At 48.9% G+C, this 25,398-nt stretch overlaps 1 protein-coding gene and 1 long non-coding RNA gene across 6 annotated transcripts in view; both read right to left on the reverse strand.

Annotated features, from left to right (window-relative positions):
* Positions 1-25,398, reverse strand: part of MAB21L3 (mab-21 like 3) — a 45,868-nt gene that overhangs the window by 7,035 nt on the left and 13,435 nt on the right. For 4 of the 5 annotated variants that reach the window (XM_082684959.1, XM_082684958.1, XM_082684957.1 and 1 more), the window contains exons 4-7: positions 25,069-25,360; positions 21,912-22,090; positions 21,238-21,432; positions 13,972-15,878 (exon numbers count right to left, since the gene is read on the reverse strand). In XM_082684959.1, the coding sequence (XP_082541085.1) occupies positions 15,645-15,878; positions 21,238-21,432; positions 21,912-22,090; positions 25,069-25,360 (900 nt within the window). In that variant the 3' untranslated portion in view covers positions 13,972-15,644. Of the gene's footprint in view, positions 1-13,971; positions 15,879-21,237; positions 21,433-21,911; positions 22,091-25,068; positions 25,361-25,398 lie in introns of those variants that run through there. The other variant, XM_082684961.1, reaches the window with a different exon arrangement.
* On the reverse strand, positions 3,292-4,951 carry LOC309841678. Its single transcript, XR_014299247.1, has 2 exons — positions 4,687-4,951; positions 3,292-3,569 (listed from the first exon to the last, which is right to left on the reverse strand). It is a non-coding gene; the product is annotated as an uncharacterized lncRNA (long non-coding RNA).

Below are 25,398 nucleotides of genomic sequence, written 5' to 3' on the forward strand. Positions count from 1 at the left end.
GAAGCAATTGTGCCCAAGGCCAGGGGCCGCCAGAACCTCACTGCAAAAGGTTTTCACGCGTGGGAACTCACAGCACAGGGAAGCTATGGCAAGCAAGCTCCTGGCTACGGCAGCTAACCTGCAGAAAGCATGGTGTTCTGTCTGCCGCAGCAGCAGAGACTCCCCCCACTCTCTAAGTGCCTGCTCTCCAGAGGCTTTCTTTTCCTTCTGTAATCCCATAAGGGCCAGGTATCCCACTGCGCTCCACATAAACAGGAAGTGGGGGGAAGGGCAAGAATGGAGACCGCTAGAGGATTCTGTTCCATTTTCTCCAGTTCCTGAAATTCTAAGACACTTATCTGAGATGCCCTCTACTCCCCATCCCTGCTCTACCCTAAAAAGCACACGTATGTTAAGAGAGAAGGGGAGAGCAGAAACTGGGGGAAATGCCCACTGGGGCCCTAATTGATTGAGGTGGTCAGGAGGAGTGAGGGAGGAACCAAGAACACACTAATGAAAAATGTGCTAAGGACAGACTGTTACATACTTGTATATGTCTCCCCTGCTTTCAGTTCAGTTAACATGTATCAAAGATCTGAAGGGGTGTATATGTCCATGTAATTTCTTATATCCTCTCTTCCTCAGAGTAGGGCTCGATGGTCAAGAGCCATTCTGAGAGGACTCAATTTAAGATGCTGCGGCAACTTCTGCCAAAACTCTGGAACCCCTCAGGAGATTTGGACAGGCAAGGGGCGAGTGTATCTCCCGCTGGTGGCGCTGGCCACCAGCGCAGACCCTCCCCTACTGGAATTCCATCTTTTTGGAGTGACAGTCTGCTTCCAAAGCTTGGTTCTGGCGGCAACACCCTGAGGCCGAGTCGTTCTCTCCCATTCCAACCCCACTGGAGTGAGTGTGGCCTGGGGGCTGCAGGGATGAGTGAGTTCTGGAAGGCACTGAAGGTGTAGAACAGACTCTGAGACCCTTCTGCGAAGGAACAGTGGGCTATGGGAGAAGTTGCAATGCCTCTGCAGTCTAGATTCGGTGAGTAGAGACTGTAGGCAAGGCACATTTCACGTGCGGGCAGGGACAAATCATGGCAAAGGGCACGCGATGACTTCATTCTATGTCTGGAGCATGAGGCATCAGGGTGTGCTTGTCCTTGAAGGCAACTGTATCTCTCCTGTGTTTGCAGCAACAAATCCCAACGGTGGGAAGAGGGACAATCCTAGGAGAATATATTTTAGGGAAGAGTAAGAAAGACCCACCTGCTTTCCAGGCAGCCTAAGGTTACCCTGGGAGACTAGGATTCTTTCCTCTTTAAGGACCCAGAATGGTAGATTTTGACATAATATTTTAAAATATCCCTATCTCCAGCAGCTTTCCTCTTTAGGGAGCAGACAGCCTGTTTTAGTGTTTCCCAAACAAAGCAGGGAAAGGACCTCAAGTAATCTGAAATCCATCTTATGGTTACAGGGTGCTTTATTTCAGTCTAAGAAGCAAATTTGCACACACGGTCCCATCTGGTTTTCCAATTCCATGAGGCAGGTTTTCTGATCCCCGTTCCACAGATGAGGAAGTCAAGGCCCAGAGAGATTAAAGAACATGCTCCAATTCTCTCAATGATCATATGGCAGAGCAGGGACTAACTCCCAGGTCTGTGTGCGCAGTGCCCTTCTGTGTCCTCTGTCGCCTCTCCTGTCTGGAGCCAGTCTCTCAAACCGAACACCATCTCTAGGGATTGTGAAAACGGCACCTGCCCAGATGAGAATTTCCTTTTACTTCGATTCTGAATTTAACAAGTGAAGACCTTAGTAGGTGTTCCACTGGTGGCCCGGAGTGTGTGTTGAATGCTTTCGAAATCCAGCCCTGCCCCCCCTCCCCCGCTTCGTTCCCTCCCCTCACAAACACATACCGAGGCACCGCCACGGACAAGTCATGGTGTCAGGCATCATGGAAGTTACAAAGATAAATGCGAGTTAGCTTCTTCCTCCAGATGCTTTACAATTAATCGCAAATAGGCATGTTACTGCAGACCGTAAGGAAGTCAGTGGAGCCAAGGGCTCCTGCGCTGTACTTACAGGAATCTGTAATATCCTTGTCTGTTTGCTATATTCTGTTGCCATCAGTGGCAAGCTCCCTGTGAGCAGGAACACATCTCTAGCCCCTACTGAATTCTCAGTGCCTGGAATAGCACCTAGGACACAGCTGGTGCTCAGGATCTGTTGACTGAACGAATCCATGGGAAATTGATCCTTAATGGGGGTCTCCTAGAAAGTTTCAAGGAGAAGCCAGCATGCGTACCAGGTCTTGATGAAGAGGGAGGTGTTTTAGCAGGCAAGGTAGCTGTGTGTGTTCCAGACAGAGTGTGAAGAGTGTGGGGCCAGACAAGAACAGTTGCGACGATGCAAGAAACACTGAGTTGGGCTCAGTGTGCTTAAGGGACAAGTGGGGGAGAAGTGAGGTTGGGCCTATTTCACACAGGGCCCAGATGGCAGTTGTTTGCTGGGTTGGCTATGGGAGACCATTCAAGTGGCGACAGTGTGGAAAGGCTGGCCGGACCCGTGGGTTGGCGTGACGGACCTGGTATCGATCAGAGTGGGAGTGACAGGAGAGAGGCTGTTGGGGTATTGAAGGTGGTGGCAAGAGTCCAGGTGAGAGGTGACTTGAACTCAGCAGAAGTTGGGGGAGTAGGAACAGAGGGCACTTCACAACTAGAATGTTCCAGTCTCAGGAAGCAGATGAATGTGGAGGTTGAAGACAGAGGGAAATCGAAGAGGATACTGAGGGGGGCACCTGGGTACCAGGAAGAGAAGTTAGGTGAGACGAGGGGACAACTGTTTGCTTGGGGCATCTCCTGCTTGAGTGCCCATGGGATCACTGGTGAGACTGTCCAGCCAGCTGTCAGAATGTTGGAGAGATGGGTGTGGCCTGACAAGCCCTTCTAAACCTTGGGTCAAAAATAGCCAGTGGAGCTGGGCTGCAGGATTACAGGCTGTAGAACATGGACCTTGGAAGGAGTCTTGTAACTTCTCTTCTGAGGCCCAGAGAGGTTGGGTGACTTGCCGAAGTCACACAGCCAGTTGGCCCTCCCTAATTCTTATAGGAGGTCAATTAACTTTTAAATGATTCAAAAACTAAAACTGAAAAGTTCCTAAGTTGCATCTCTCTATGTGCAAAGCTAATTAGGGTACTACAGTAATGAAATAAAACAAATGATCTCTGTTGGTGAACTTAGCTGCCACCCAGGTAAGAGAATGACCCTAAAGGAATCAGGTGCAGTATGGGTGGTGGCTTAGATTTTTGTTGTTGTTGTTTTGTTTTGTTTTTTTGTTTTTGGTATGTTTTTGTCTCCTTGTCTCCGGCATTCAGTACCCATAAGAGCCACAGTCACAGGTGATCAACTTGCTTGAGTTCTGAATCCAAAACCTCTCAAACTTCCGGACTCCCAGGAGGTGGAGGAAAGAAAACCAAGCCTTATACTGCGCCTCAAATTCCTTTCTTCCATCTAAATGACACTGTTCCAGCTACAAACTCCAGGACTTTCAAGAAAAGCAAACAAAATCCCAACTGCATGCCAAAGGTCATCCCGCCTGCGGTGAGAAATGAATGATTAACTCCTGTGAAAGTGAGTTTTGAGGATTTTTTTTTTTTTTTTAACAGCGTTCAAAGGTACAACTTGAAAATGTCAGCCCAGGGCAAATTCTAAGACAACTCCTTCCCCCATCCCATGTGCTCCACCCATTCCCTTTCCCTCAAAGACCATGACCTGTGTCCACGTGAGGAATGAACCCTGCCAAGGGCAGAAGGTGTGGGGCATTCCCTCTCCCTTGGCCCCTGAGGCCTCATCCGACTGCAGGGCGGACAGGAAGGGGGAAGCTTCTACCCAAAAGCCCCGGCGGCTTGTCTCCATGCATCTCTCCCGGTCGCTGTACTGCAAAAAATTCACTAGGACAAAGGCACAAAACATGGCTTCCCGGCATCCAGCGGGGTTATCTTGAGGGAACTCGTTTTTCTCTCTGAGCCTCCAGATGCCCATCAACAAAATGGGCTTATGATGCCTATCGACCAAGGGGTTGTTGAGGGGAGGACATAAGATAAAGCAGAAAGCACACAAAAATGCGCTTGGTGAGTGGGAAGTATCCGCACACCTTGGAGTCCTTTCCTTTTCTGGAGCATCGCCCTCCCCCTTAGCCCTCCTTCCCAGATGCCTCGGGGCTTCTCCTTTTGCCTGTTCTTTTCGTTCAAGACTGTAAGGGTCTGTGGGTCTGGGGAGGCGCTGAGCCCCTGCGGCGCAGGGCTGTACCACCATGCGCTGGGTGGCCTGGTCTCCCGTGGTGCGGTAAGAAAAGAGGAGCCCCCGGGAGCACGCGGTCAGCTGGGTGGGCCAGAAAGGCCTCTCCAGGCGCCAGGTGAAGCGACGGAGAACCCCCAAAGACGCAGGGCTCTGCGGAGGGGGCGGAGGCGGGTTGGCGGCCGGCGGGCGGGCTCAAGGCCGGCGGCATTGCGGGTGCGCGGGGTCCGCAGGAGAGAAGCCGCGGGCGCCCCCTGCCGCTTTGCAGTCATACAGCACCGAGCGCGGCCGCGGACCTCTCTCCCCAACGCAGGGCCGGGACCTTCCGCCCTCCACCGCCCGCAGGGTGAGGGGTGCAGCCGAGCCCCGCCCCCACTGCTCCTCCTCACTCCTGCAAGAAACCGTGTCCTGCTCACCAAGGCCACAAGTCACGAATGGAAGCCCCTGGACAGAGAGGGTCAAGGGCGGAGAGCTTTCCTGATGTCCCTTGATCCACCGTGGGCACAAAGAACCACCTTTGGGAGGGAGGCGGGAGAGGGGAGGGAAAGGCAAGCGGAGAAGGCGGGTCCCAGAGCTGTCAGGATCCCAGCAGCGCAGGAGCGCAGAACCCGGCTGTCTTTGATCCCTGGCCACCAAACGGCTCACCCCGTGGATTTCCTGAGAGAGGGGCTGGCGGCTTGCCCACCTGGTCTCTCAGGTGTGAACCTACACTGTCACCTGGGCTGGGTGCTCTGCCTATTATTCTAATATCCCTCCGCGCCCCGAAGAGGGCACATTTTATGTGGAATGCAAGAGTCTGCATTACCGTGAAAGTGTTTTTTTTTTTTTTTTTTTAAGATTTTATTTATTTCTTTGACAGAGAGAGATCACAAGTAGGCAGAGAAGCAGGCAGAGAAAGAGGCAGAAGCAGGCTCCCTGCTGAGCACAGAGCCAGACATGGGGCTCGATCCCAGGACCCTGGGATCGTGACCTGAGCCGAAAGCAGAGGCTTTAACCCACTGAGCCACCCAGGCGCCCCCGTGAAAGTGTTTTGTTCCTTCACAACGCCACTCTCGCAGGAGCAAAGCTCCCCCCGTCTTTTGTATTTAGACAGAAGACGCACAGGTTACAACGCCTGTGGACAGAAGATGGAAGCTCACAAAAGTCACATGACCAATGAGAGGACATGAATGGTTCTAGACCCAGAGACAAAGAGAATGGGACAGAGACCTGCCAAGAGCCCTACTGTTTATCCCCATACTTGGCAGGAAGGGAGGGTGAAGGCTTGAACCCCTCTCAGATGTGTTTTGTTTAAATGCAAAGTGTGTGTGTGTGTGTGTGTGTGTGTGTGTGTGTGTGTTACTCACACAGTCCACAGAACACCTGTGTTGGATCCTGGCTGAGCTGGCTGCAGCAAGAACACATCAGCGTTCCCCTAGGTAGGGTGGGGAGGCTGAGATGCGGAACAGGCCCCCCTGACGGATAAGTGTACTCTCCCACACCACACTGGGCTCCGCACTATGAGAGGGGTCTGGCCCCTCCTGAAGAAAGGCATCCACAGCTCGGAAGCAGCTCTTCCTTCTCTAAAGCCAAGGATGTGATTCCTCAACCCTCTGAAGTGTTACTTCATGGCAGGGAAGAGCCTGGCCAAAGGGAAGAGCATCCAAAGACCTGGGTTCGAGTCCAGCCCTGCCAGGAAGTGAAGTCTACGGCAGGGCAAAATCATTCGTTCATCTCTTCCCCTAACTATCCATTTAACAAATGTTCACTGAGCACATGCCAAGCACCAGGCACAGTGCTCAGTGCAAGAGAGGCAGCAGTGATCAAGATGACTGTGCCCAGGGTGCCTGGGTGGCTCAGTGGGTTAAGCCGCTGCCTTCGGCTCAGGTCATGATCTCAGGGTCCTGGGATCGAGTCCCGCATCCGGCTCTGCTCAGCAGGGAGCCTGCTTCCCTCTCTCTCTCTCTCTCTCTCTCTCTGCCTGCCTCTCCATCTACTTGTGATTTCTGTCAAATAAATACATAAAATCTTTAAAAAAAAAAAAAAGACGACTGTGCCCATGAGAAGCTTACATTCTGGTAAGGAACAGGCAACCCACTATGGGGAGAGTAAAGCAGGGTGAGGGCGCAGAGACAAGGGGTGTTATCTGTTTGGTTAGGAAGGAGGGGGCTATGTCTGTGTGCAGGCCAAGGGATTTCTGAACACAGGAACAAACAGGTGCGAAGGCCTGGGGCGGGAATGAGCTTGTGTTTGAAACAAGTCAAGGGAGGTAGTATTCTGTGGCCCAAATGGCATGGAGGTGAGAGGTGGGGGGGAGGGGGGGCGAAGTCAGAGAGAGGGGCAGTGGGCAGATCACATGGGCAGAGAGGAGTTTCAGGGTTTGTTTTTTAAGATTTTATTTATTATTTATTTGACAGACAGAGATCACAGGTAGGCAGAGAGGCAGCGGGGGGTGGAGGGGTGGGGAGCGGTGTGTGGAAAGCAGGCTCCCCGCTGAGCAGAGAGCCCGATTTGGGGCTGGATCCCAAGACCCTGGGATCATGACCTGAGCCTGAAGGCTGAGACTTTAACCCACTGAGCCACCCAGGCGCCCCTCAGGGTTTTTTTTTTTTTTTTTTTTTTTTGTCTAAGAGGGATGAGAAGCTTGGAGCAGGGAAGTAGGAATTGATTTGCATGTCAAAGAGATGACACTGGGTCTTGTGGGGGAGACTGGGGTGGGGTGGGGTGAGTGGCAAAAGTGAGAATGAGGCCGTCCCTGTAGCAATCTAGAGAGGAGAGGGGGTGCTTGGCCTGCAGCGGGAGCAGTGTGCAGGGTGTGGGGATGCACACAGCCAAGAGGATCCACCAGGGGGGCTGAAGGTGCGGGTGATGGAAGGACAGGCTCCAGGACAAACACGTGGGCTGTGGTCAAAGGCAATGGTTGCACAGTGACTCTCTTTACTGAGTGGGGGCAGGCTGGAGAGGAGACATCAAGAGTTCCGTTGGGGACGTTGTAGATGTGAGCGGGTCATTTTCTTGTCTCTTCTGGCCTCTCCCTTCTCACCTCTACCACAAAAAGTGGTACAGGTCACCAGGGGGTCACCAGGAACTCCCCCCGTGATGGTTAGGGCTACTTTCCCTAATTCTCCCACATTCCCACGCCTTTTATTTTTATTTTTTTTCTATGAAAATTCTGTTTATTCTTAAAATTATATCATAATTACAATCAATACACAATGCACAAAAATGTCAGGATCAGTCAGCACAATGCAGAGTATTCCATTTTTATTTTATAAACTAATTTTTTAATTGTTTTTTTCCAGTGTAACAGTATTAATTATTTTTGCACCATTCCCATGTCTTTTCAACCCACGAACAGATTCTGAATTCAGAGAAAAGAAGCAGCAGTGCCCTTTTAATTCTCTTTTGGGGAGAGTGAGAGGGAGAAAGGCCCCACAAAAGCAGGTCCCCATGTCCCACAAGGGTCCTGCCCATGCTGATGTCCTAACAACCATGAGAGTGGAATCAAGGTGCAGGATGAGGGGGGCGAGTCAGCCCACAGGGCTCAGATGAGGAAGAGTCACAAATGTCTGACTGGCCAGAGACTGATCTGGATCAATTCCTACGTTGCTTAGGTTGGTACTTGAGAAGTTTCAGGGGCTTCTGAGAGGATGGGGAGCATTTTAGACTTTCAGTTACCAACCAGTGCCAAGTTTATGATCTGAGCCCCACAGTTCAACCTGTCTGAACCCCCAGGTAGGTCCACTCTAAATGTAAAGATCTCTACCATCTCTTCAAGTAAGAACATTCTATGATTCCATCGTTTTGAAGGAGAGGGAAAAAAAAAAAAAATGCACGTAGAAGTCCAAGAAGCTTGAGACCGAATGGACAGCTTCTGAAGGGGTTCTGCAAACATTTTCACTCAACATATTTATTGGGCATTTGGTATGTGCCCAGGGTTGTAAAGACATAATCCTGAAAATACACATGAAGTTCCTTTCTCACAGAGGTTTCATTCAGGTGGGAGATGATAGATAAATAGATCACTAGATTGACTGACAGACAGACAGAAAAAAGAAAGGAAGAAAGGAAAGACTGTTCAGGTGGTGCTGAGTGCCATGGAGAGAAATAAAGCCAAGCAGGAGGGGGAACATATCAAGACTGGGGTGATAGTAGTTTGTATAAGGAGGTTAGGGAAGGTCTTCAGAGGGAACAACAAGTGAAGAGTCCCAAGGTGGAGTCATGCTTGGAACGTTCTAGAAGAGCAAGGTGTGACTGGAGGTGGGTGTGAGAAAGGAGAGGAGGAGGAGATAGGTTTAGGTAGCTCGGAGGCTGCAGAAGAACATCTGGGCCTTTGAGTTTTTGGATGAGTGGAATGAGAAGGGATTGGAGGACTGGGAGCAGAGGAGTAACATGATTTGAAAACTGGAGCAGGTCCAGATTGTGAATGCTGGGCAGAGAACAGGGAATTCCTGGGGTATCAGATACCACATCAGGATACTTGAAGCTCTAAATGTTCAAACAAAATGTTCCACCAAATGCTCAAACCGAAATCCTCATGAGAAGCCTGTCCCATTGCTGCTGGAAGCTCCAGTCAGTTGTGCCCTGCAGGGTTACTGGTTGCCTGCTGTGTGCTGCACACTGGGCATACTGTGGGATAAAAGACAAGCTGTGTGTATGTGTGTGTGTGTGTGTGTGTGTGTGTGTGTGTGGTGGGGAGTGGCAAGCGCGCTAGAATCCAAATCTGGGGTCATAATAGCAGATAACATGGGGAGGGGAGTGACAGGAGCCAAACCCCTGCATGCAGTCTTTGTTGAGAGGAAAAAGGGTATTGGTTAACTTTTGACTTCAGCCTACAGAATGAGTCTATGTGTATAAATAGCCTTGGTAACCATTAAAAGGACAGAGAGTTAGCATATGGACCTTACACACTAGTAAGAAGGAAAAAGAAGTAGAAAAAGAAAAAAAAAACCCTAAAATATACATTTAAAAAGACAAGACAAGATGGTGGGGTGAAAGACAGAAGAATCTGGTTTAGAAAATGGGTCACATAGAAAATACAAGAGTAGCAATAAATCCAAATGCATTCATCATCAGAATATATGTAAATGGATGAAACAGAGTCAGAAGACCCCAGTTGTCAGATGGGATTTTTTTTTTTTTTTTAAGAAAATCAGCCATTTATAAGAGACACAAAGAGGTTGAAAGCGAACAGATGGAAATGATATTCTACGGCAAATAAAAGTGGTGGTGTCCTGATAGTAGTATCAGACGAGACCAATTTTTACACAAAATGTTTACCATAGTTAAGGAAAAGTGACCTTACAATGATGAACTCTTCAGGTTAGCAGGAAGATACAAACATTCTAACCCTGTGTGTCCCTAATAATACAGTCTGAAAGTGTATAAGCACACGTTGTCAGCCCTCTAAGGAGAAATACAAAAATCCACACTCGTAATGGGAAATTTTAAAACAACTCTCCTGGTAAATGTTGGAAAATGCAGCCCGAAAGAAACCTGAAATACACACAGACTTTGAGCAGCGCATGGTCTAACGTTCCTCGCACCTTGCATCTAAGCTTGTTCCCCCTTGTATGCAAGGACCAATGCAACAGCACTGGGCGAGAAGCCAGCCTCCATGGGCATCCCAGGATTGGGGCCTTCAAACCACTGTCCTTTCCTTTTAAGATTTTATTTATTTATTTGTTTGAGAGAGACAGAGAGAGAGAGAGAGCGAGCAAGTGAGCGTGAGCACATGTGAGAGTAGGGGGAGGGGCAGAGGGAGAGAGAGCAGACTCCCTGAGTGCAGAGCCTGACTCCCCTGGGCTCTATCTCACAACCCTGAGATCATGGCCAAAATTGAGTCTGACTTATTTTTTTAAATTATTTTTATTAACATATAATGGAGAATCTGACTTTTAACCCAATCGGCCACCTAGGGGGCCCAAGACATTGTTTTTGACTATAATGTAATCTGTTTATAAATCAGTAATGAAAACATACTAGGAAACCCGATATGTTTGAAAATAATACTTTTTTAAAAACTTCTAAATACCCCACAGGTTAACAAGGAAATTATGGTAGAAATCTGGAAATAAATACAACTAAATGAGATGAAAATGCCATTTACCAAAATCCGTGGAATGCCACTAAAATTGTATTAAAAGAGAATTCATATACTTAGAAAAGAAGAAATACTAAGGAGTTCTGAGCTAAGCATTTAAGAAATGATTTTTTTTAAAAAAGAATACCAGAATAAAGCTGAAGAAGTAGAGGGAAAGATAGGAGCAGAAATTAATGAAAAACATATGAAGATGAAAAAGAAAACAAGAATTATTTGATAAGCCTCATTGAGAGAGGAGTACAAACACACCAGAATTTAAACACAGTATTATGAACAAATTTTTTGCCAGTAAATTTGAACACTTAGATGAAACAGATGAAATCCTGGTAAAATACAAATTAACAAGAAGCTCAAGAAGTAGTCCAAAATCTGAATATCACATATCCCTAAAAGGAAATAAATAGCTTAAATTCTTCCAACAAAGAAAACACAAGGCCCAGTCAGCTTTTTAGGGGAGTTTACAAACTTCCAAGCAAAGAGATTACTCTAATTTTATTAGAATTGAATAGGAAAAAAAAAAAGAGAGAGAGAGTATTTCCTAACTCTGGCGAAAGGCAGAGCAATAAAATTATAGAGAACCACATAGCAGCATACCTCCATGACCTTAAAGAATGAAATTTTTTTACCCAAGATACAAAATGCATTCCATTATAATGGAGAAAGTCACTGAAAATTCACTGACATTAAAAGGGAGAATTTAGACTGGTGCTACTACATCAGAAAATATGTTGACATTACCTCACTAATTTAAATATATATATCATTATATATATTATATATAATAATTGGTATTTAGAAATATGAAATCTATTCAAATAAAAATATAAATCTATAATGCATAATATAAATGTTTATATTTATAATAAATATTTATAAATATTATTTATAATATATTTATATTTTACATGTATTTATTATATAAAATATATGTGTAATTTATGTCATATATTATATATTACATGTTATATGGGGCATATGTGATATATATATTTAAATATATATATACATCTTTGTACTTGAACATATATATGTATATACACATCTTTGAACTTGAGAGTTCACTCTTATGTATATACCCTTATAAGACCAGAGTGCATCAGTCAGATACACACAAGAATGTGCAAAAAAAGGTTCAAAACACTAAAACTAGAAACCACCCAGATGCCCAGTTACAGTAATGTAAATATGTACAGTGGCATAAGCTCACTGTGGGACATTCCACAGCAGTGAAAAGAAACACACCACTGCCACCTGCACCCACCTGGGACAATCTCAAAAGCACATCGTGTCCAAAAGCCGGTCACCAGTCACGAAGACTTTGTACAACAGGATTCCATTTACATAAAGCTCAAAACATAGGCGCAACTAAAAAGACATTCGGATGCACGCAGGTCCTGTTCTGCTGATTCCAAAATACACTTTTCACATTCCTAGCTCCCTAAAAGGGGGGAGGATGCATCTTACAAGCAGTGGTGTCTTGTGATGACATTTAGCAGCACTTTTTCTTTCTTAGACACGAAACAAAGATGTGCCTCACAATTGTGGGGGGGCTTAGGTTCAATGAAATACAATAGGTAGTTGAACTATAAAGCAAAGCAGCAGAATGACGAACATAAAATCTGGGAGGGAGGGGGCTAGGGGACGGAACAGCACCTAGAATTCTAAAGTACTGGCCAAATGCTATTTTTCAGCTAGATGGTGAATATATTGGTGTCTGTTTTATTGTTCTTCAAATATTTTCAACTCTCACATGTGTATCTTTCACTAAAAAAAGGTGTGTGGGGACAAGGAAGCGGGGCCATGTGGCCAACAGCTCAGCAAGCTGGACAGTGAAGGGGGGAGAGAAGGGGCGACACTTGCGAGAGGAAATGGAGGACACGACAGGCACCGAATGGAAAGCCCGAGACACTGGGCGACATGGCTCCAACACATGAGAAGCTGAGAGATCCTTCTTCTGGTAAGCAAGAGGGACAAAGGACAAGATCGGTTTGTGGAATTCATGGTGGAATTCTGCCCACGTTTTCCTTTGATGGTTTCTAATCTGTTCATGAAGAATTTACACATGAGATGGGGGTTGTCACCAGGACTGGCTGAGAGGCAATGGCCATGATGAGTTGGTGTCTAAAATGAGAAGCATGTACGCCACGGTTACTACGTGCCAGGTTACGAAGTGAGGAGCTTCTGGCATCCATTCTTCTGCTTATTCCCCTCCTCAGAGCCCTGAGGTAGCTCCTCTCTCCTCAGGCCCAGATTTGTTGCCCAGGGTCACCATCCCCAAATACCACAGAACACATGGCTTACACAACAGAACGTTATTTCCTCATGGTTCTGGAGAATGGAAACCCAAGATGAGGGTGTTGGCAGTACTGGCTTCTCCTGAGGCCTCACTCCTCAGCTGGCCGGAGGGCCCTTCCTCCCTGCACCCCTGCCCCCAGGTGCCTCCACCCCTTCTCCACAAGAATGTCAGTCCTGGTGCATTGGGGCCCACCCTAACGGCCTCATTCTAATCTAGTCACCTCTTTAAAGGCCCCATCTCCAAACAGAGTCAGATTCTGAGGTGCTGGTAGTAAGGGCCTCCATGTACAAATTTTGGCGGGAGGAGGGGGAACACAATTCAGCCTCTAACCATACGCATGAAGAAATGGAGACGTAGAGAGGGGTGAACAACTTGCCAAGGGCACACAGTTGTGTCAGAGCTGAGATGCAAAGGGAAGCAGGTCAACGACAGGGGCCGACTCCCAACCCGTCCACCTGTGCCCAGATGGGATATGAAAACAAAAGGTCTTTTGGAGAATTTAAAAAATAAATAAATAAACAAACACTGCCTAGAACAGAGGAGTTAATATCAGACTTTCCAGAGCCAGACACTCTGTCCCTGCAAACAGAGTGGAAGGACTCCTCTCTCGTGGGCTCCATTTTAAAGTCTGAGCTTTAAGCACCAAGCCTGTAATTGCTAGCCAATGTGGCCGGAAAGGTCAGTCATTGAGCATCAACTGAAACCCTTCTCCCAAAAGCCAAATTGAAGTTTATGGGCTGAGGAGGGCGCCACCTACTGGGCCCTGAGGGGTATGGGTGGGAAAGTGGCTCTTTCTGTAGGCAGTCCTCTATTGCCCTCTGCTGCCCAGCGGAGGAACACCCAGGAATCCACAGATTCCAGGAATCCTGCTTCCTTCAAAGACCACTGGTGGATAGGGAAAGGTAGGGGCAAGAATCCACCAGAATCTGGTCTGTGGAGGATGCCAGTTCCATTCCTCTCCATAGACATGCACATATTTCCAATCAATGGTCCAGCCAACTTTCACTTCTTGGCATTTGCGACTATACAGCTATTTTCTAAACTTGCATAGGGCGCCTAGGGAGCTCCCTCCGTTAATAGTATTATTCATTTCAGCTCGGGTCAAGATCTCAGGGTGATGAGACCAAGCCCCATGTTGGGCTCTGGGCTGGGAATGGAGTCTGCTTAAGAATCTCTCCCCCTCTCCCTCTGTCCCATTTCCTCTAAAAACAACAGTAACAAAAGAACCTTGCTTCCGTTGTTTTCATCATTAAAAAAATTAACTGCTACCTTCTCAAAAATGACGTTTCCCAAGGCCCCAGAATATGAGATTTTGAATGCGTATACTGATAACATTGGTTTGCTCATTGTTTGATGTTTTCAAAAATTATAAACTTATTGTACATTTGAAAGGATTTTTTTTTCAACATTTAAAAACCATGATTTCCTATGTCCCCAGCATATGGTTACAGTACTTTTGTTAAAAAAAAAAAATTAATTTCAAAAGGTCAGTAGTTCATACTTTTTAGAAATCTCAGCGTTCCATACTTGCGAAACATTGTTCTAAGGGATAAAGGACTCCCTTGAGCTGAGAAGCATAAATAAGTGTGGGGAGAAAGCAATGACCTGCTCAAGCCCCCAGAGTTCCTGCCCATTGCTGCACTGGAAGCATGGCCCAGTGGACGACAGTGAGATTCAAAGTGGGGGGCTTACTGTCCTTTGGTGCTTCGACTCTCATGTGGGTCCCGCGGGCCCCCTTTATGCAGTCCCCAGAATGGGCATTTCAAATTCAAGTCAAAAACAAATAAACAAAATGCAAATCAGATTAGGATACTCTACTGCTCTGGGAGAGGCCAAACGTCAGGACTTGAATAACAGATTCCAGACCAGCTTTGCAATGTCACGTGATCTTATTCCAGCCCCGCCCAGCCTGCCCTTGCCACGCTTCCCTTCCCCTTTCGCTGTTTGCATTTTCATCCTTCCAGAGCTTTCTGCGGCTCTAAATCAATATTCTGTTTGTTTCCTTCAGGGCAACTTGCTACAATTTGTAATAACTGTGTCTGTGTATCTGTCCTTCACTTCTTGTCTCCCTTAGGCGCTGAGCTCCGACAGGTCCGACCTTCGACTGTTTCATTCTTGGTGATTCTCCCGGTGCCTGATGAGCACATATTTATCGCGCAGTGAAGGAAGTGAGCTAAGGCAGGTGCGGAGAGGTGACACCAAATCCTTCCATGTAGGTCATTGTTCTGAGTGCATTCCCAAAACACCTGGCTTGGGGCGCAAGACAACAGGAGCCCCTGGCAAACAGAGCTGCACTTTCATCTTTGACCCACACTACTCGTCAAAACCACCTTCTCCCTACTTGCAGGACAGCCCGGAGGCAGACAGAACCACAGGCCCCAAAAACACAGTTCAGGAGAACAGGAGGGCAGCGGGCGCACCAAGCCATCAGACGCAGTCATTCAAGGAGCGGTGTTGGGACCCATCCAGCCGGAGGCAAACACGGGCTACCAACCAAAGAGTAACACTTTGTGTTGCTCCAGTGTCTTTCTCCTAAGGCGACCCCAGCACGGTCTCCCAGGCTCACAGCCCTGCTCTGACAAAGGCATTTTCCCAGCTGCATTTTACAAATGGAACAAGAAGAACCATGGCCAGTGGGCTGGAGACCCACTCCTGGGCCACAGGCTGATGCCTGGCCTTCCAACCGGTCCTGTCACCGTTCTCTTCCGTAGACAACCGGAGCCCAAGCAAGGCAGAATCCATTCAGCGCAGTCTGTCATCAGCTCAGAATCAGCGGCTCGGGGAAGCCCGCGGACAGCTGTCCCCAAGGGAGGTAGCTAGTGAGGGCCAAAATCCTGGCTCCACGGAGGCCTGGGTCAGCCATCTTGGGGTACAGTGCTCCCCTCTTTGGTGCTCCTGGGTCCTTGTACTCTCCTATGCTGTAGGGTGCCTCTGTCCACGGAGAACGAGGTCAAGCCAGGATCAGGTGTGCAAGGGCCTCCCAGGCAGGGGCAGCTTCAGGGTGGGCTGATCTGGGGGTTCTTCAGAAAGAGGGCCAGCCTCTGGGCGACAGCGTCCAGGTCGCCTGAGTTGGCAGACCGGAGGAGGTTACTCTTTCGCACGAAATAGTGCTTCAGAAAGTGCTGGCTTACACACTTGTGCAGCTTCCTCACCAGGCGCAGAAAGGCTTTGCTGAAGACCCGCCAGTCCTTCGGGCGCGGGTACTTCTCACAAGTCCAAAAGAGCACTGTCTGGGGAAGGAAGAGGTGCTGTCAGACATGGGTCCGGGCCGCAGAGGAGAGTATCCTCAGGAATGTGACCCTGCTCACATGGCCTTGGAAGAAGGGAGAAGGGGGTCTCACCCAGGGCAAGGAGGCTCCGCTGGGATTTCACAGCCCCCCACCTCAGGTGTGCTCTCCGCCTCATCTGGCCAGTCTCCTGCGCCTGTCATTGTTTCTCTCACCACTGACATTTCCGGTGACCAGCACTCTCGTTAAACCTGCGATCCCCCCCACCCTGGGCAGATGGCTTTGCCTCCTACTTTACAGGGAAAATGGAAACCCTCACGCTAGCAAACCAGACAGTTCTAGCCATCTCTGCCTTCAGCGCCCTCTTCCTCTCTTCTCCACTTGACTGTCCCACCTAGCTGGGTAAACCCCAGGCAGGGCTTGGGGCCCCTCCTTCCAGAAGCTGTGACCAACTTCCCTCTTTCTCATGGGCTCTCAAAACTATCAATTGCACTCCTGAGTATTTACCCCAAAGATACAGATGTCGTGAAAAGAAGGGCCATCTGTACTCCAATGTTTATAGCAGCAATGGCCACGGTCGCCAAACTGTGGAAAGAACCAAGATGCCCTTCAACGGATGAATGGATAAGGAAGATGTGGTCCATATACACTATGGAGTAGTATGCCTCCATCAGAAAGGACGAATACCCAACTTTTGTAGCAACATGGACGGGACTGGAAGAGATGATGCTGAGTGAAAGAAGTCAAGCAGAGAGAGTCAATTATCATATGGTTTCACTTATTTGTGGAGCATAACAAATAGCATGGAGGACATGGGGAGTTAGAGAGGAGAAGGGAGTTGGGGGAAATTGGAAGGGGAGGTGAACCATGAGAGACTATGGACTCTGAAAAACAATCTGAGGGGTCTGAAGTGGCGGGGGGTGGGTGGGAGGTTGGGGTACCAGGTGGTGGGTATTAGAGAGGGCACGGATTGCATGGAGCACTGGGTGTGGTGAAAAAATAATGAATACTGTTTTTCTGAAAATAAATAAATTAATTTAATTAAAAAAAAAAAACAAGGTGCGCCTGGGTGGCTCAGTGGGTTAAGCCTCTGCTTTCAGCTCAGGTCATGATCCCAGGGTCCTGGGATCGAGCCCCACATCCAGCTTCCTGCCCAGCGGGAAGCCTGCTTCTCCCTCTCCCACTCTCCCTCCTTGTGTTCCCTCTCTTGCTGTGTCTCTCTCTGTCAAATACATAAATAAAATCTTAAAAACAAAACAAAACAAAACTATTCTCAGCTCTCCTGCCCCGCCCCCTGTCCCAGGGTCCCAGCTCCCTCCTAACCTCTCATTCCTCTGCTCAAGTGCAGGCTTCTCGAAACAATCTGCTCAATTATCAGTCGTCATTTTCCTCCTCTTATTCCCATCTCAATCCACTGCCATACGGACTCTTCTGCCATCTGGCCTGAGAAGCTGCTGTCTGTGAGGTCCAATGATCTCCATGCTGCTAAGTCCAACAGGTCTTGCCCCGCCCTGGTCCTACCTGACCTTTCAGCGGAATCGGATTCTCCCACTCACAGCCTCCTTCGAATCCTTCTTCACTGGCTTCCGAGCCACGCGCTCCCTGGATTTCTCCAGGCGCTACAGCTATGCCTTGGCATGTTAGCCCCTTGACTGCCTCAGTCTGGAGTTTTGGAGGCTTGGTTCCACACCCTCTTTCTCTTGTTCTCTCTTGCTTCCTTCCTCAGTGGCCTGAAGCCCCACCAAACACACGGAAGTCACTCATAGTTCTCTTTCTCCAAGCCCTACTTCTCCTCTGACCTCTTCCTCCCCTGTTATCTCTTGGAAATCTGAAGGTTATCTCCATCAGCCTGTCCCAACTGAACTCATGGCTTTCCCACGTCTCCAGGGCTGCTGTCTAGCCAGTCACGCAAAACACAAGCCGGGGGTCACCCTCCCTCACCAGCATCACCAAGCCCCCCAGTCCTCCGAAGGGGTTCTTGCATCTCCCCCCCGTTATGCTCGTCTCCACGGCCCTCCTCCTCTTCCGCCTCCCCCGAACCTCTGTCCCCATTCTTGCCCCCATCCTGTCACCACCCATGCTGCAGCCAACATGATCTTTTTGAAATAGAAATCCATGATTCTTCTGGTCTGAAAGACTCGCAAGCCTTCTCCTGGCTGGTTAATGAAAAACCACAATTCTTCGGAGGGTTTTGGCTCACAAGGGTGGGGCCCTGCCTTCCTTTCAGGCCTCGGCCGGCCCTCGGCCCCCCTCACGCTCTCCTTCCAGCCCCGCTGGCCTCACATCGCTCTCTGCTACCCCGGAGGGACTTCCTGCACATCTGACTTCTTCTGCTTGGAACACACTTCCTTCCCCAATTCGTCCAGGACACTCGTCCATCAGATCAAATGCCCCTACGAGACCATTCGACACTCTCTTCACCACGTACTTCTCAGAATGCCCATGACGGCGGTTGCCATCATCTCTGTTATTTATGTATGCGATCCCCTAGGAGGCTGTAAGCTCTGTGCACAAAGAGGCCAATCAATACCTATTTCATGGCTCTGATGTCACACAGCCCCCAGCAGAGGAGCTAGCCCACGGGAGGCAGTCAAAAATGTTTATTGACTAAGGGAAATAATTCATTAATATTATGATCTGGATATTGAGCATTTTTTAAAAAGAGCCTCTATGAGAAAGGAAAACAACAGTTGCAACTTCACAGCAAGATCCTGAGTATGTGTGTATTTTTCAAGATTTTATTTATTGGACACGGAGAGAGAAAGATCACAAGTAGGCAGAGAGAGAGGAGGAAGCAGGCTCACCGCTGAGCAGAGAGCCCGAGGTGGGGCTTGATCCCAGGACCCCGGGATCATGACCTGAGCTGAAGACAGAGGCTTTAACACTGAGCCACCCAGGTGCCCCCGAGTGTGTTTTGATTTAAATCACATTGTGCAATGTGAATGAGCTGGCGATAAAGTCATGCTATCAAGATAACCTAGACACCCCTGCTTTAATCCCTCTCTCCTGGTTAAGCTTTTATCTGCCTAAGCAAACCCAAACTGGTTAAGCTTCTTAGCATCAAACCCCTGTGCCTTTGAGTGGGGTTTTAGGAAGAAGCAAGCCAATGAAGGATGAGCTCTTCTTCATACAAAGTTGCTTTGGGGGAGAGCTGCTTTGGGGAGGAGGCAAGAACCTCCTTAGACCATGTCAGACTGAGGGTGATGCCGACTCGTACTCCCTTCCTGAGGCTGTTTTGCAACCCAGCTCTTCTACTTTTCCCAGACTGCAGTCTTGGCAAGGATCCTGCCCACTCAAGCCATCATCCAGGATGGTGTCTAACAGCACACGGTCACCAGCCACATCCATCCTTATGTCTAGAGGTGAGGACATCCTGAACCGAGGATGGAACACTAGAAGAACAGGCAGCTAGTACTACTTCTGTCTGTCCTGCCATTCTCCATGAGTACCCCCGCCTTCAACTGACCCTTCTTGAGAATGCACGATTCTGCACTCTATCACTGAGTTAGGGAGAACTGAAACAAAGCACATTTAAGGAGTTGCCCTAAAACCCTCTAGTGATGGAGAAGCCACTGGAATAAAAGTATATCCTTGTGTGTAGTACAGTGTTGACAGCAGTCAAGGAATGGGAGGCCCACTGTGGCCCTATTCACTCTTGTCTAAAATGTTCATGTCACTTAATATGTTTCCATCCATCTTAACTGTGAGGCAGTGAAGTCAGTGGTTAAGATCTTGAGGTTCCAGATAAGATAGAATGTGGCTTGCTTCTCAGCTCTGACCCTTCCTAGTGTGACTTGTAGGAAGGCAAGCAAGCAAGAAGCCAAACCTGCCGAATGAACTTGACCATCCTCCGCAAGCACATGCCCTCAAGAACAGGTGGGTGTTTTTAGGGGAATGTGTGTGGGCACATACCGAGAATGTTGAAACTCCAGAGAAAGGCCCCGGGGTGTGCAAATGATATTTTAACTAATTCTTGGGGAGGTCAAAGAGGACAGGATATTAGGAAAGAGGAGAAAGAAAAGCAGAGACTACTGCCTTCATGGGGGAAAAAAGCTGAATATGATGTGAAAGCACTCATTCATTTGCTCAACAAATATTTATTGAGCAACTACTATGTACGCAGCATTGGGAGAGATACTAAAGGTGCAGTAGTAGTTGCTCTTCAAGAGCTTACACTGGAGCTGGAGGAGTTATCCAGGGTCAGAAGATGGTGGTCCCCTGAACAAGAGGGGGCACAAGCGGGAAGGCACCGCACAGACAGGCAGCCTGTGCTCGCCTGTGCAAAAGGTCAGAGAGAAGCTCCCGGACACACACTAGCTAGGCTTAGGCTGTGCTGTCTCTAAGTCCACCTGCTACCTCCCAACCTCAGAGTGCCACACAGCATGTTCCATGAATGGCCTGTTCACCATGTACCATTGGGAATTTGCAAAAGAGGAGTTCAGGGTGTGATGGAGTGCCCCCCTCCCCAGGGATACCCTGTGATGTCCCAACCCGGGCCAGGGGTCTGCTGCTCTGGGTCTGTTTTCCCCGGTGCTCCCCATGTTGTGTGATGCCACGTGCACCTGGGGGACCACCTGACGGCCTGTCTCCCCCACTGGACTGTCGACTCCAAGGAAGCAGGAACCACTTTCTGTGTTTGCTCACCTGGGACCTCCAAGGGTAGCGCACACAACAGGTGTCTGGCCCACAGTAACCTCAATAAACATTTGCTGAACGAGTGATTAAAGGCAGTCATGAATGTGTATGACTGGGTTTGGGGAAGGAGGCAAGTGCTGCAGAGGAAGAGGAAATCCCTGCCTGAGGATCCGGAACCCAGAAGTTCAGGTCCGCAGCCATGACCCCATGGCAATCACCACTTCCTGGTGTCCCCCCACCCCCATGTGGCCGTGGCCTCACGAGGCTGAAGTGGAGACCCAGGGAGTCTTAAAGCCCCGAGTCAAGCCATTTGCAAGCTGTTCCCAGACTGTTGGCTTCTCAGGGGCAGGGGCCATACCATGTAAACAGCGCTGAACCTCAGCATGGTTTCTGGCACACAGTGGGCACTCGTGTTGGTTTGGCGACTGAAGTAAGTGGAGGGGAGAGACAGAGAGAGAAGAAAAAGAGGAACCGACCAAAAGGAAGGAAAGAGAGCAAGAGGGCCAAGGAAAGGAGGAGGCCATTCAGCTTGGGCAAGGCTGTAGTGGGCACACAGATGGCCCGGGGGTCGCGATCTCACCAGGCAACAGTACATGGGATGGCCAATCGGGACACCAGCGCCCCCTCTCGAATCTGACGCGTACACACCCCCCCAACGGGAGTGGCTCTGGCCAGCGCGTGGGGCCCCCGGAGAGGATGCACCCACACCTGGGGTGTGCCCACTCACCTGCAAATGGTGGGACGTGATGACCGGCCTCCTTCCTGGACACCAGACGTCCTCCTTCATCTGCCTCAGGGCCCGGAGACACTTCCTGCGGCAGCCCCCGTCCTCGTCCAGCTGCTCCAGCAGCACCTGCTCGGCCTGCAGGAAACTCAGCTGCCAGTGATAATGGGAACAGGCCAACAAGGCAAACCCAAAGGACTGGGAAAAGAGAAAAACACCAGGAAAATGAGGAGGGGGAGGAGGCTTGCCATCTCTGAAGCTATCCACTACTCTGGGGCGGGGTGGCGGGGGGAACCTGCCACTAAGCAGGCAGAACCTCCCACTTGGGGACGTGGAGGCAGGCTCAGGGCAAACCACTTCCTTGTGCACAGGGAATGGGAGAGGCTGTGTCCACGTTCCCGCAGGCACTGGTTCTCCAAGCCGAGCCTGCACCTGCAGAGCTTGTTAAGGCCCAGACTGCCCGGCCCTGCCCATGGATAGGAGCAGGGCTCAGGAATCTGCATTGCTAACAGGCTCTCAGGGGCGGCTGTGGACTGTGGGGCCCCCACCTGGAGCACCACTGCTCGAGGGAAAGCTCATTTTCCCCTTCCAGTGCTGGCTGGCAGTTAGTGATGCTGCGGATGGGTAAGCTGTGAGTGCCTCTGCTTTGGGGAGCTGGGCCCTCCGCTCCCCAATACCTTGATGCACTCCACTCTCTGTCGGGAAGGCCAGCGCCTCAGACAGGGAGGCCACCGAGCTTTCGCAGACCAGGCAGTAGGGATCTCCACAGCAGGGACCAGCTCTAGCTCCACCTGCCCTGTGGCTGTTTCCACGGCAACCCAAACTGCAGAGTGGTGTGTTAGCATGCTGACCTTACCTGTTGGGAAATGACAAAGAGGCAATGAGAAGAGAAAGCCCGGCTCCCTGCAAACGTTCAAAGGAGGAACTGGGGAGCAGGGGCAGCGAGCAGCTCCCTGTGCCTGGGCAGCTGGGCACAGGTTGGTAGCACTCCAAAGCTGGGGTATTTATGGCTAAACTAGACAATTAAGTGAATATGGATAGAAACGTTGCTAGCAAATCTCGCGGTGGGTGACTGTTGCTTCTTCCTTTCTCCCCGCCCCCAAGGCTGTTACGGCTCCTTTTCTTTGAAAGTAATAAGATTCTTTTCAGAAGGCTCAACTGAAGAAAAGAGACACAGAAGACAAAGGAAAGAGGGACTATTTGCTAGTAAAAATGAAATCCAACCATTCTTGTATGCCCCCTCCATTGTGCCCAGATGTCCTGACCTTGTTGGGGACAGCATTCCACCCGACTCATCCATCTGCCCCTGGTGGGGTTCTGCTTAACCCGTTCGTTCCCTACCCGACTCCCAGTCTCTCAGACAGCATCGTTTCCACCATCCATCAAGCTAGTCTGGCCTCCGATACATTGGTCACCCCAAGCCCTTATAATTATAAAATGCTTCAAAGTGTGTCATCGCCATTGGTTGAAAGGATCGAAGGAGTAGGAAGAAGCTCCCACTACCTCTTCAAACCAGGCAATGAGAGGAAGAGAAAAACCAATGCATCAGGGAGCATATTCTAGCTCCTGTACTAGAATTCATTGCTGATCTGTCCCCCCTTCTTTCAAAAGATGCACAGTAGTTTTTTCGTTTGTCTTCACTAAAGATGAGGATAAGCTGTCTCGGTCAGGATCTATTATTTTTCTCCTGTTTGCTCAGAGAAGAAAATGGAAGCTCACTCATTAATCGTGCGAAGCTATTCAAAAGGAAAACACTCTTCTCCTTGGGCTGGCGTGTGATGAAGAGGTTATTGTCTGCATCTCATCAGAGCTGCCCAGACAGGAACAGGACGACGTCTGGCACCCTGGCATTATTTACTGAAAGCATCTCATCAACCTGGCCCATTTGCAAGGTCTCATTTGCACTTTCACTATTACCACTGTTTCAAAGTGAAGAGGTCAGCACATGCTGGAACCAGCCTGCCCCGTCCACACCTCACTTCTGCCCTGGCTCTGCTTGCGTGGTGCGTGACCTCCCGCATGTCAGCTCATCTCTCTAAACCTCAGTGTTCTCGTCTGTAAAACAGGCAGAAAAATAACTCTGACTCTCCAGGGTTGCTATGCCATGACCAAAGCATCCTATACATGGTAAGAATCCATTCAACATGGGTTAATTCCATCACAGAAACTTTCAGATCAGTTCCGTCCAGACAAGTAAAAGCACATTGAAATCCTTTTCTCTCTACACATGTGGAATTGCGTCCTGTTCAGCACTTTGGTTTTCCCTTCATTATCCAGCATATGGATCTTTCACAACTCAGTGTGTACAACATGTACCCCATTCTTCAAGGCAGGACAGCGGACGAAAGGCAGAGATAGTACAATTTATTTTGTCCATCTCCCTTTGTTACTGACATTATTTCTAGTTCCTTTCTATTACAGAGCCTATGGAAGTAGACACCCTTGTGTCTGTTTCCTTCTCATCTGTAGGAATCTATTTCTAGAACTGGAATTGTTGAACTGTCAAGTCAAGCACATTATAAAAATAAAAACAGACTCATCACCCTTAAGAAGTAGGCACCGATTTACACTTCCAAGAACAATGCATGGAAAGGCCTTTTGTACCACAGTCACCCTTGCTCTGAGCATGATCCCACATTTCACCTCTGTCCATTTAATGCACACTGCTTGAAACATACATTAGGTGGAGCCTTTTTCCCTGTTTTGTTTGTCTGTTTCTTTGTTTAAGATTTTATTGAGAGAGAGAGAGAAGTATGAGTTGGGGACAGAGGTGGAGGGAGAGGGAGAAACAGAGTCCCTGCGGAGCAGAGAGCCCGATGCAGGGCTTGATCCCAGGACCCCGAGATCATGACCTGAGCCAATAGCAGATGCTTAACTGACTGAGCCCCCCAGGTGCCCCTTTTTCCCATTTTTTTTATTAACTACTACTTGTTTATATTCTTTTTCTGTGAGTCTTTTTTTTGGGGGGGGGGTCATGATTTCTATTGCTCTACTTGTATGTTTTCTTATTGGTTTACAAATACTCTTTTATAACTAAGGAAATTCACCACTTTTCCCAGTGTGAAATACACTGTTGTGGGAACAAAATGTGTGTGTGTGCACACATGCCCACATGGTAGCATACAGTTTAAGATTTGCAGACTGTCAAATTTAATCAGTTCTTCACGGCCTCTCATTTTTGTGTTTTGACACAAGTCAGTGGTTTCTGAATGTGGCATCTTAAGACACTGGGGGACTGCAGGTCAGTTGTAGGGTGAGATAGAAGTGTGCTAGAAACAATGATCTATGGCTTGCAATTTGCTTTTTATAAAGCATACCCAAGGTTTTAAATTCACATCCAGGGAAGGGTGTGCAAGCCAAAGGTCATCGTATGTCTGCCAGGGCAGTGATCCACGGAAATCCCAGCATCCCACTCTTGGGTGTCAAAGCAGAAAAAAGAGCTAATTCACATTCCGGGGAGTGAACAGATGTAAGGAGCACATGATTATTGTCTCCGTTTAGGGCACGCGTTTCAGGTAACACTTAAGCACAGGTTTTTTGTTTTTTAATTTTTTTAAAGATTTTGTTTATTTTATAGTGAGAGCAAGAGTGTGAGACAGCATGAGTGTGAGGGGCAGAGAGAGATGGAGAGAGAGAGACTCCCAAGCAGACTCCATGCTGAGTGTGGAGCCTGATGCAGGGCTCAATTCCAGGACTCCGGGACTGTGACCCGAGCTAAAACCAAGAGTCAGACGCTCAACGGACTGTGTCACCCAGGCGTCCCTAAGCAGAGGTTTTATAAAGCTAAAAGGAAATGCCAGAAACTGCCCTTTGTCCTGTTCTTGATCAGCTCACCTGAAAGATGACAGGTTCCAATCGCATTTTCTACCAGCTTCCGGAACACCTGGAGGACCTTGGCGGGCACAATATCGCCCTCAATGTTCACATCTGCCTCATGCCACTGCCACAGGCTCTTCATAAACTGCTCCACCTCCAGCCACTGCTGCAGGCCCTCTGGGTCCTGCAAGGGGCAGGACAGCCTCGTGCCCTGCAGCGTGTAGTAACGCCAGCGTTGCTCCCTGGCCTCCCTGTACCCGGCCAGGCCCTTCACTGGGATGGTGACCAGGAACTGGCTGGGGGCCAAAACCTGGGGTCAAGAAAAGAGACAGGAGTGTGAGTTCACGG

Source organism: Mustela nivalis (assembly GCF_964662115.1).
Source record: "Mustela nivalis genome assembly, chromosome: 10".
Taxonomy (NCBI): Eukaryota; Metazoa; Chordata; class Mammalia; order Carnivora; family Mustelidae; genus Mustela; species Mustela nivalis.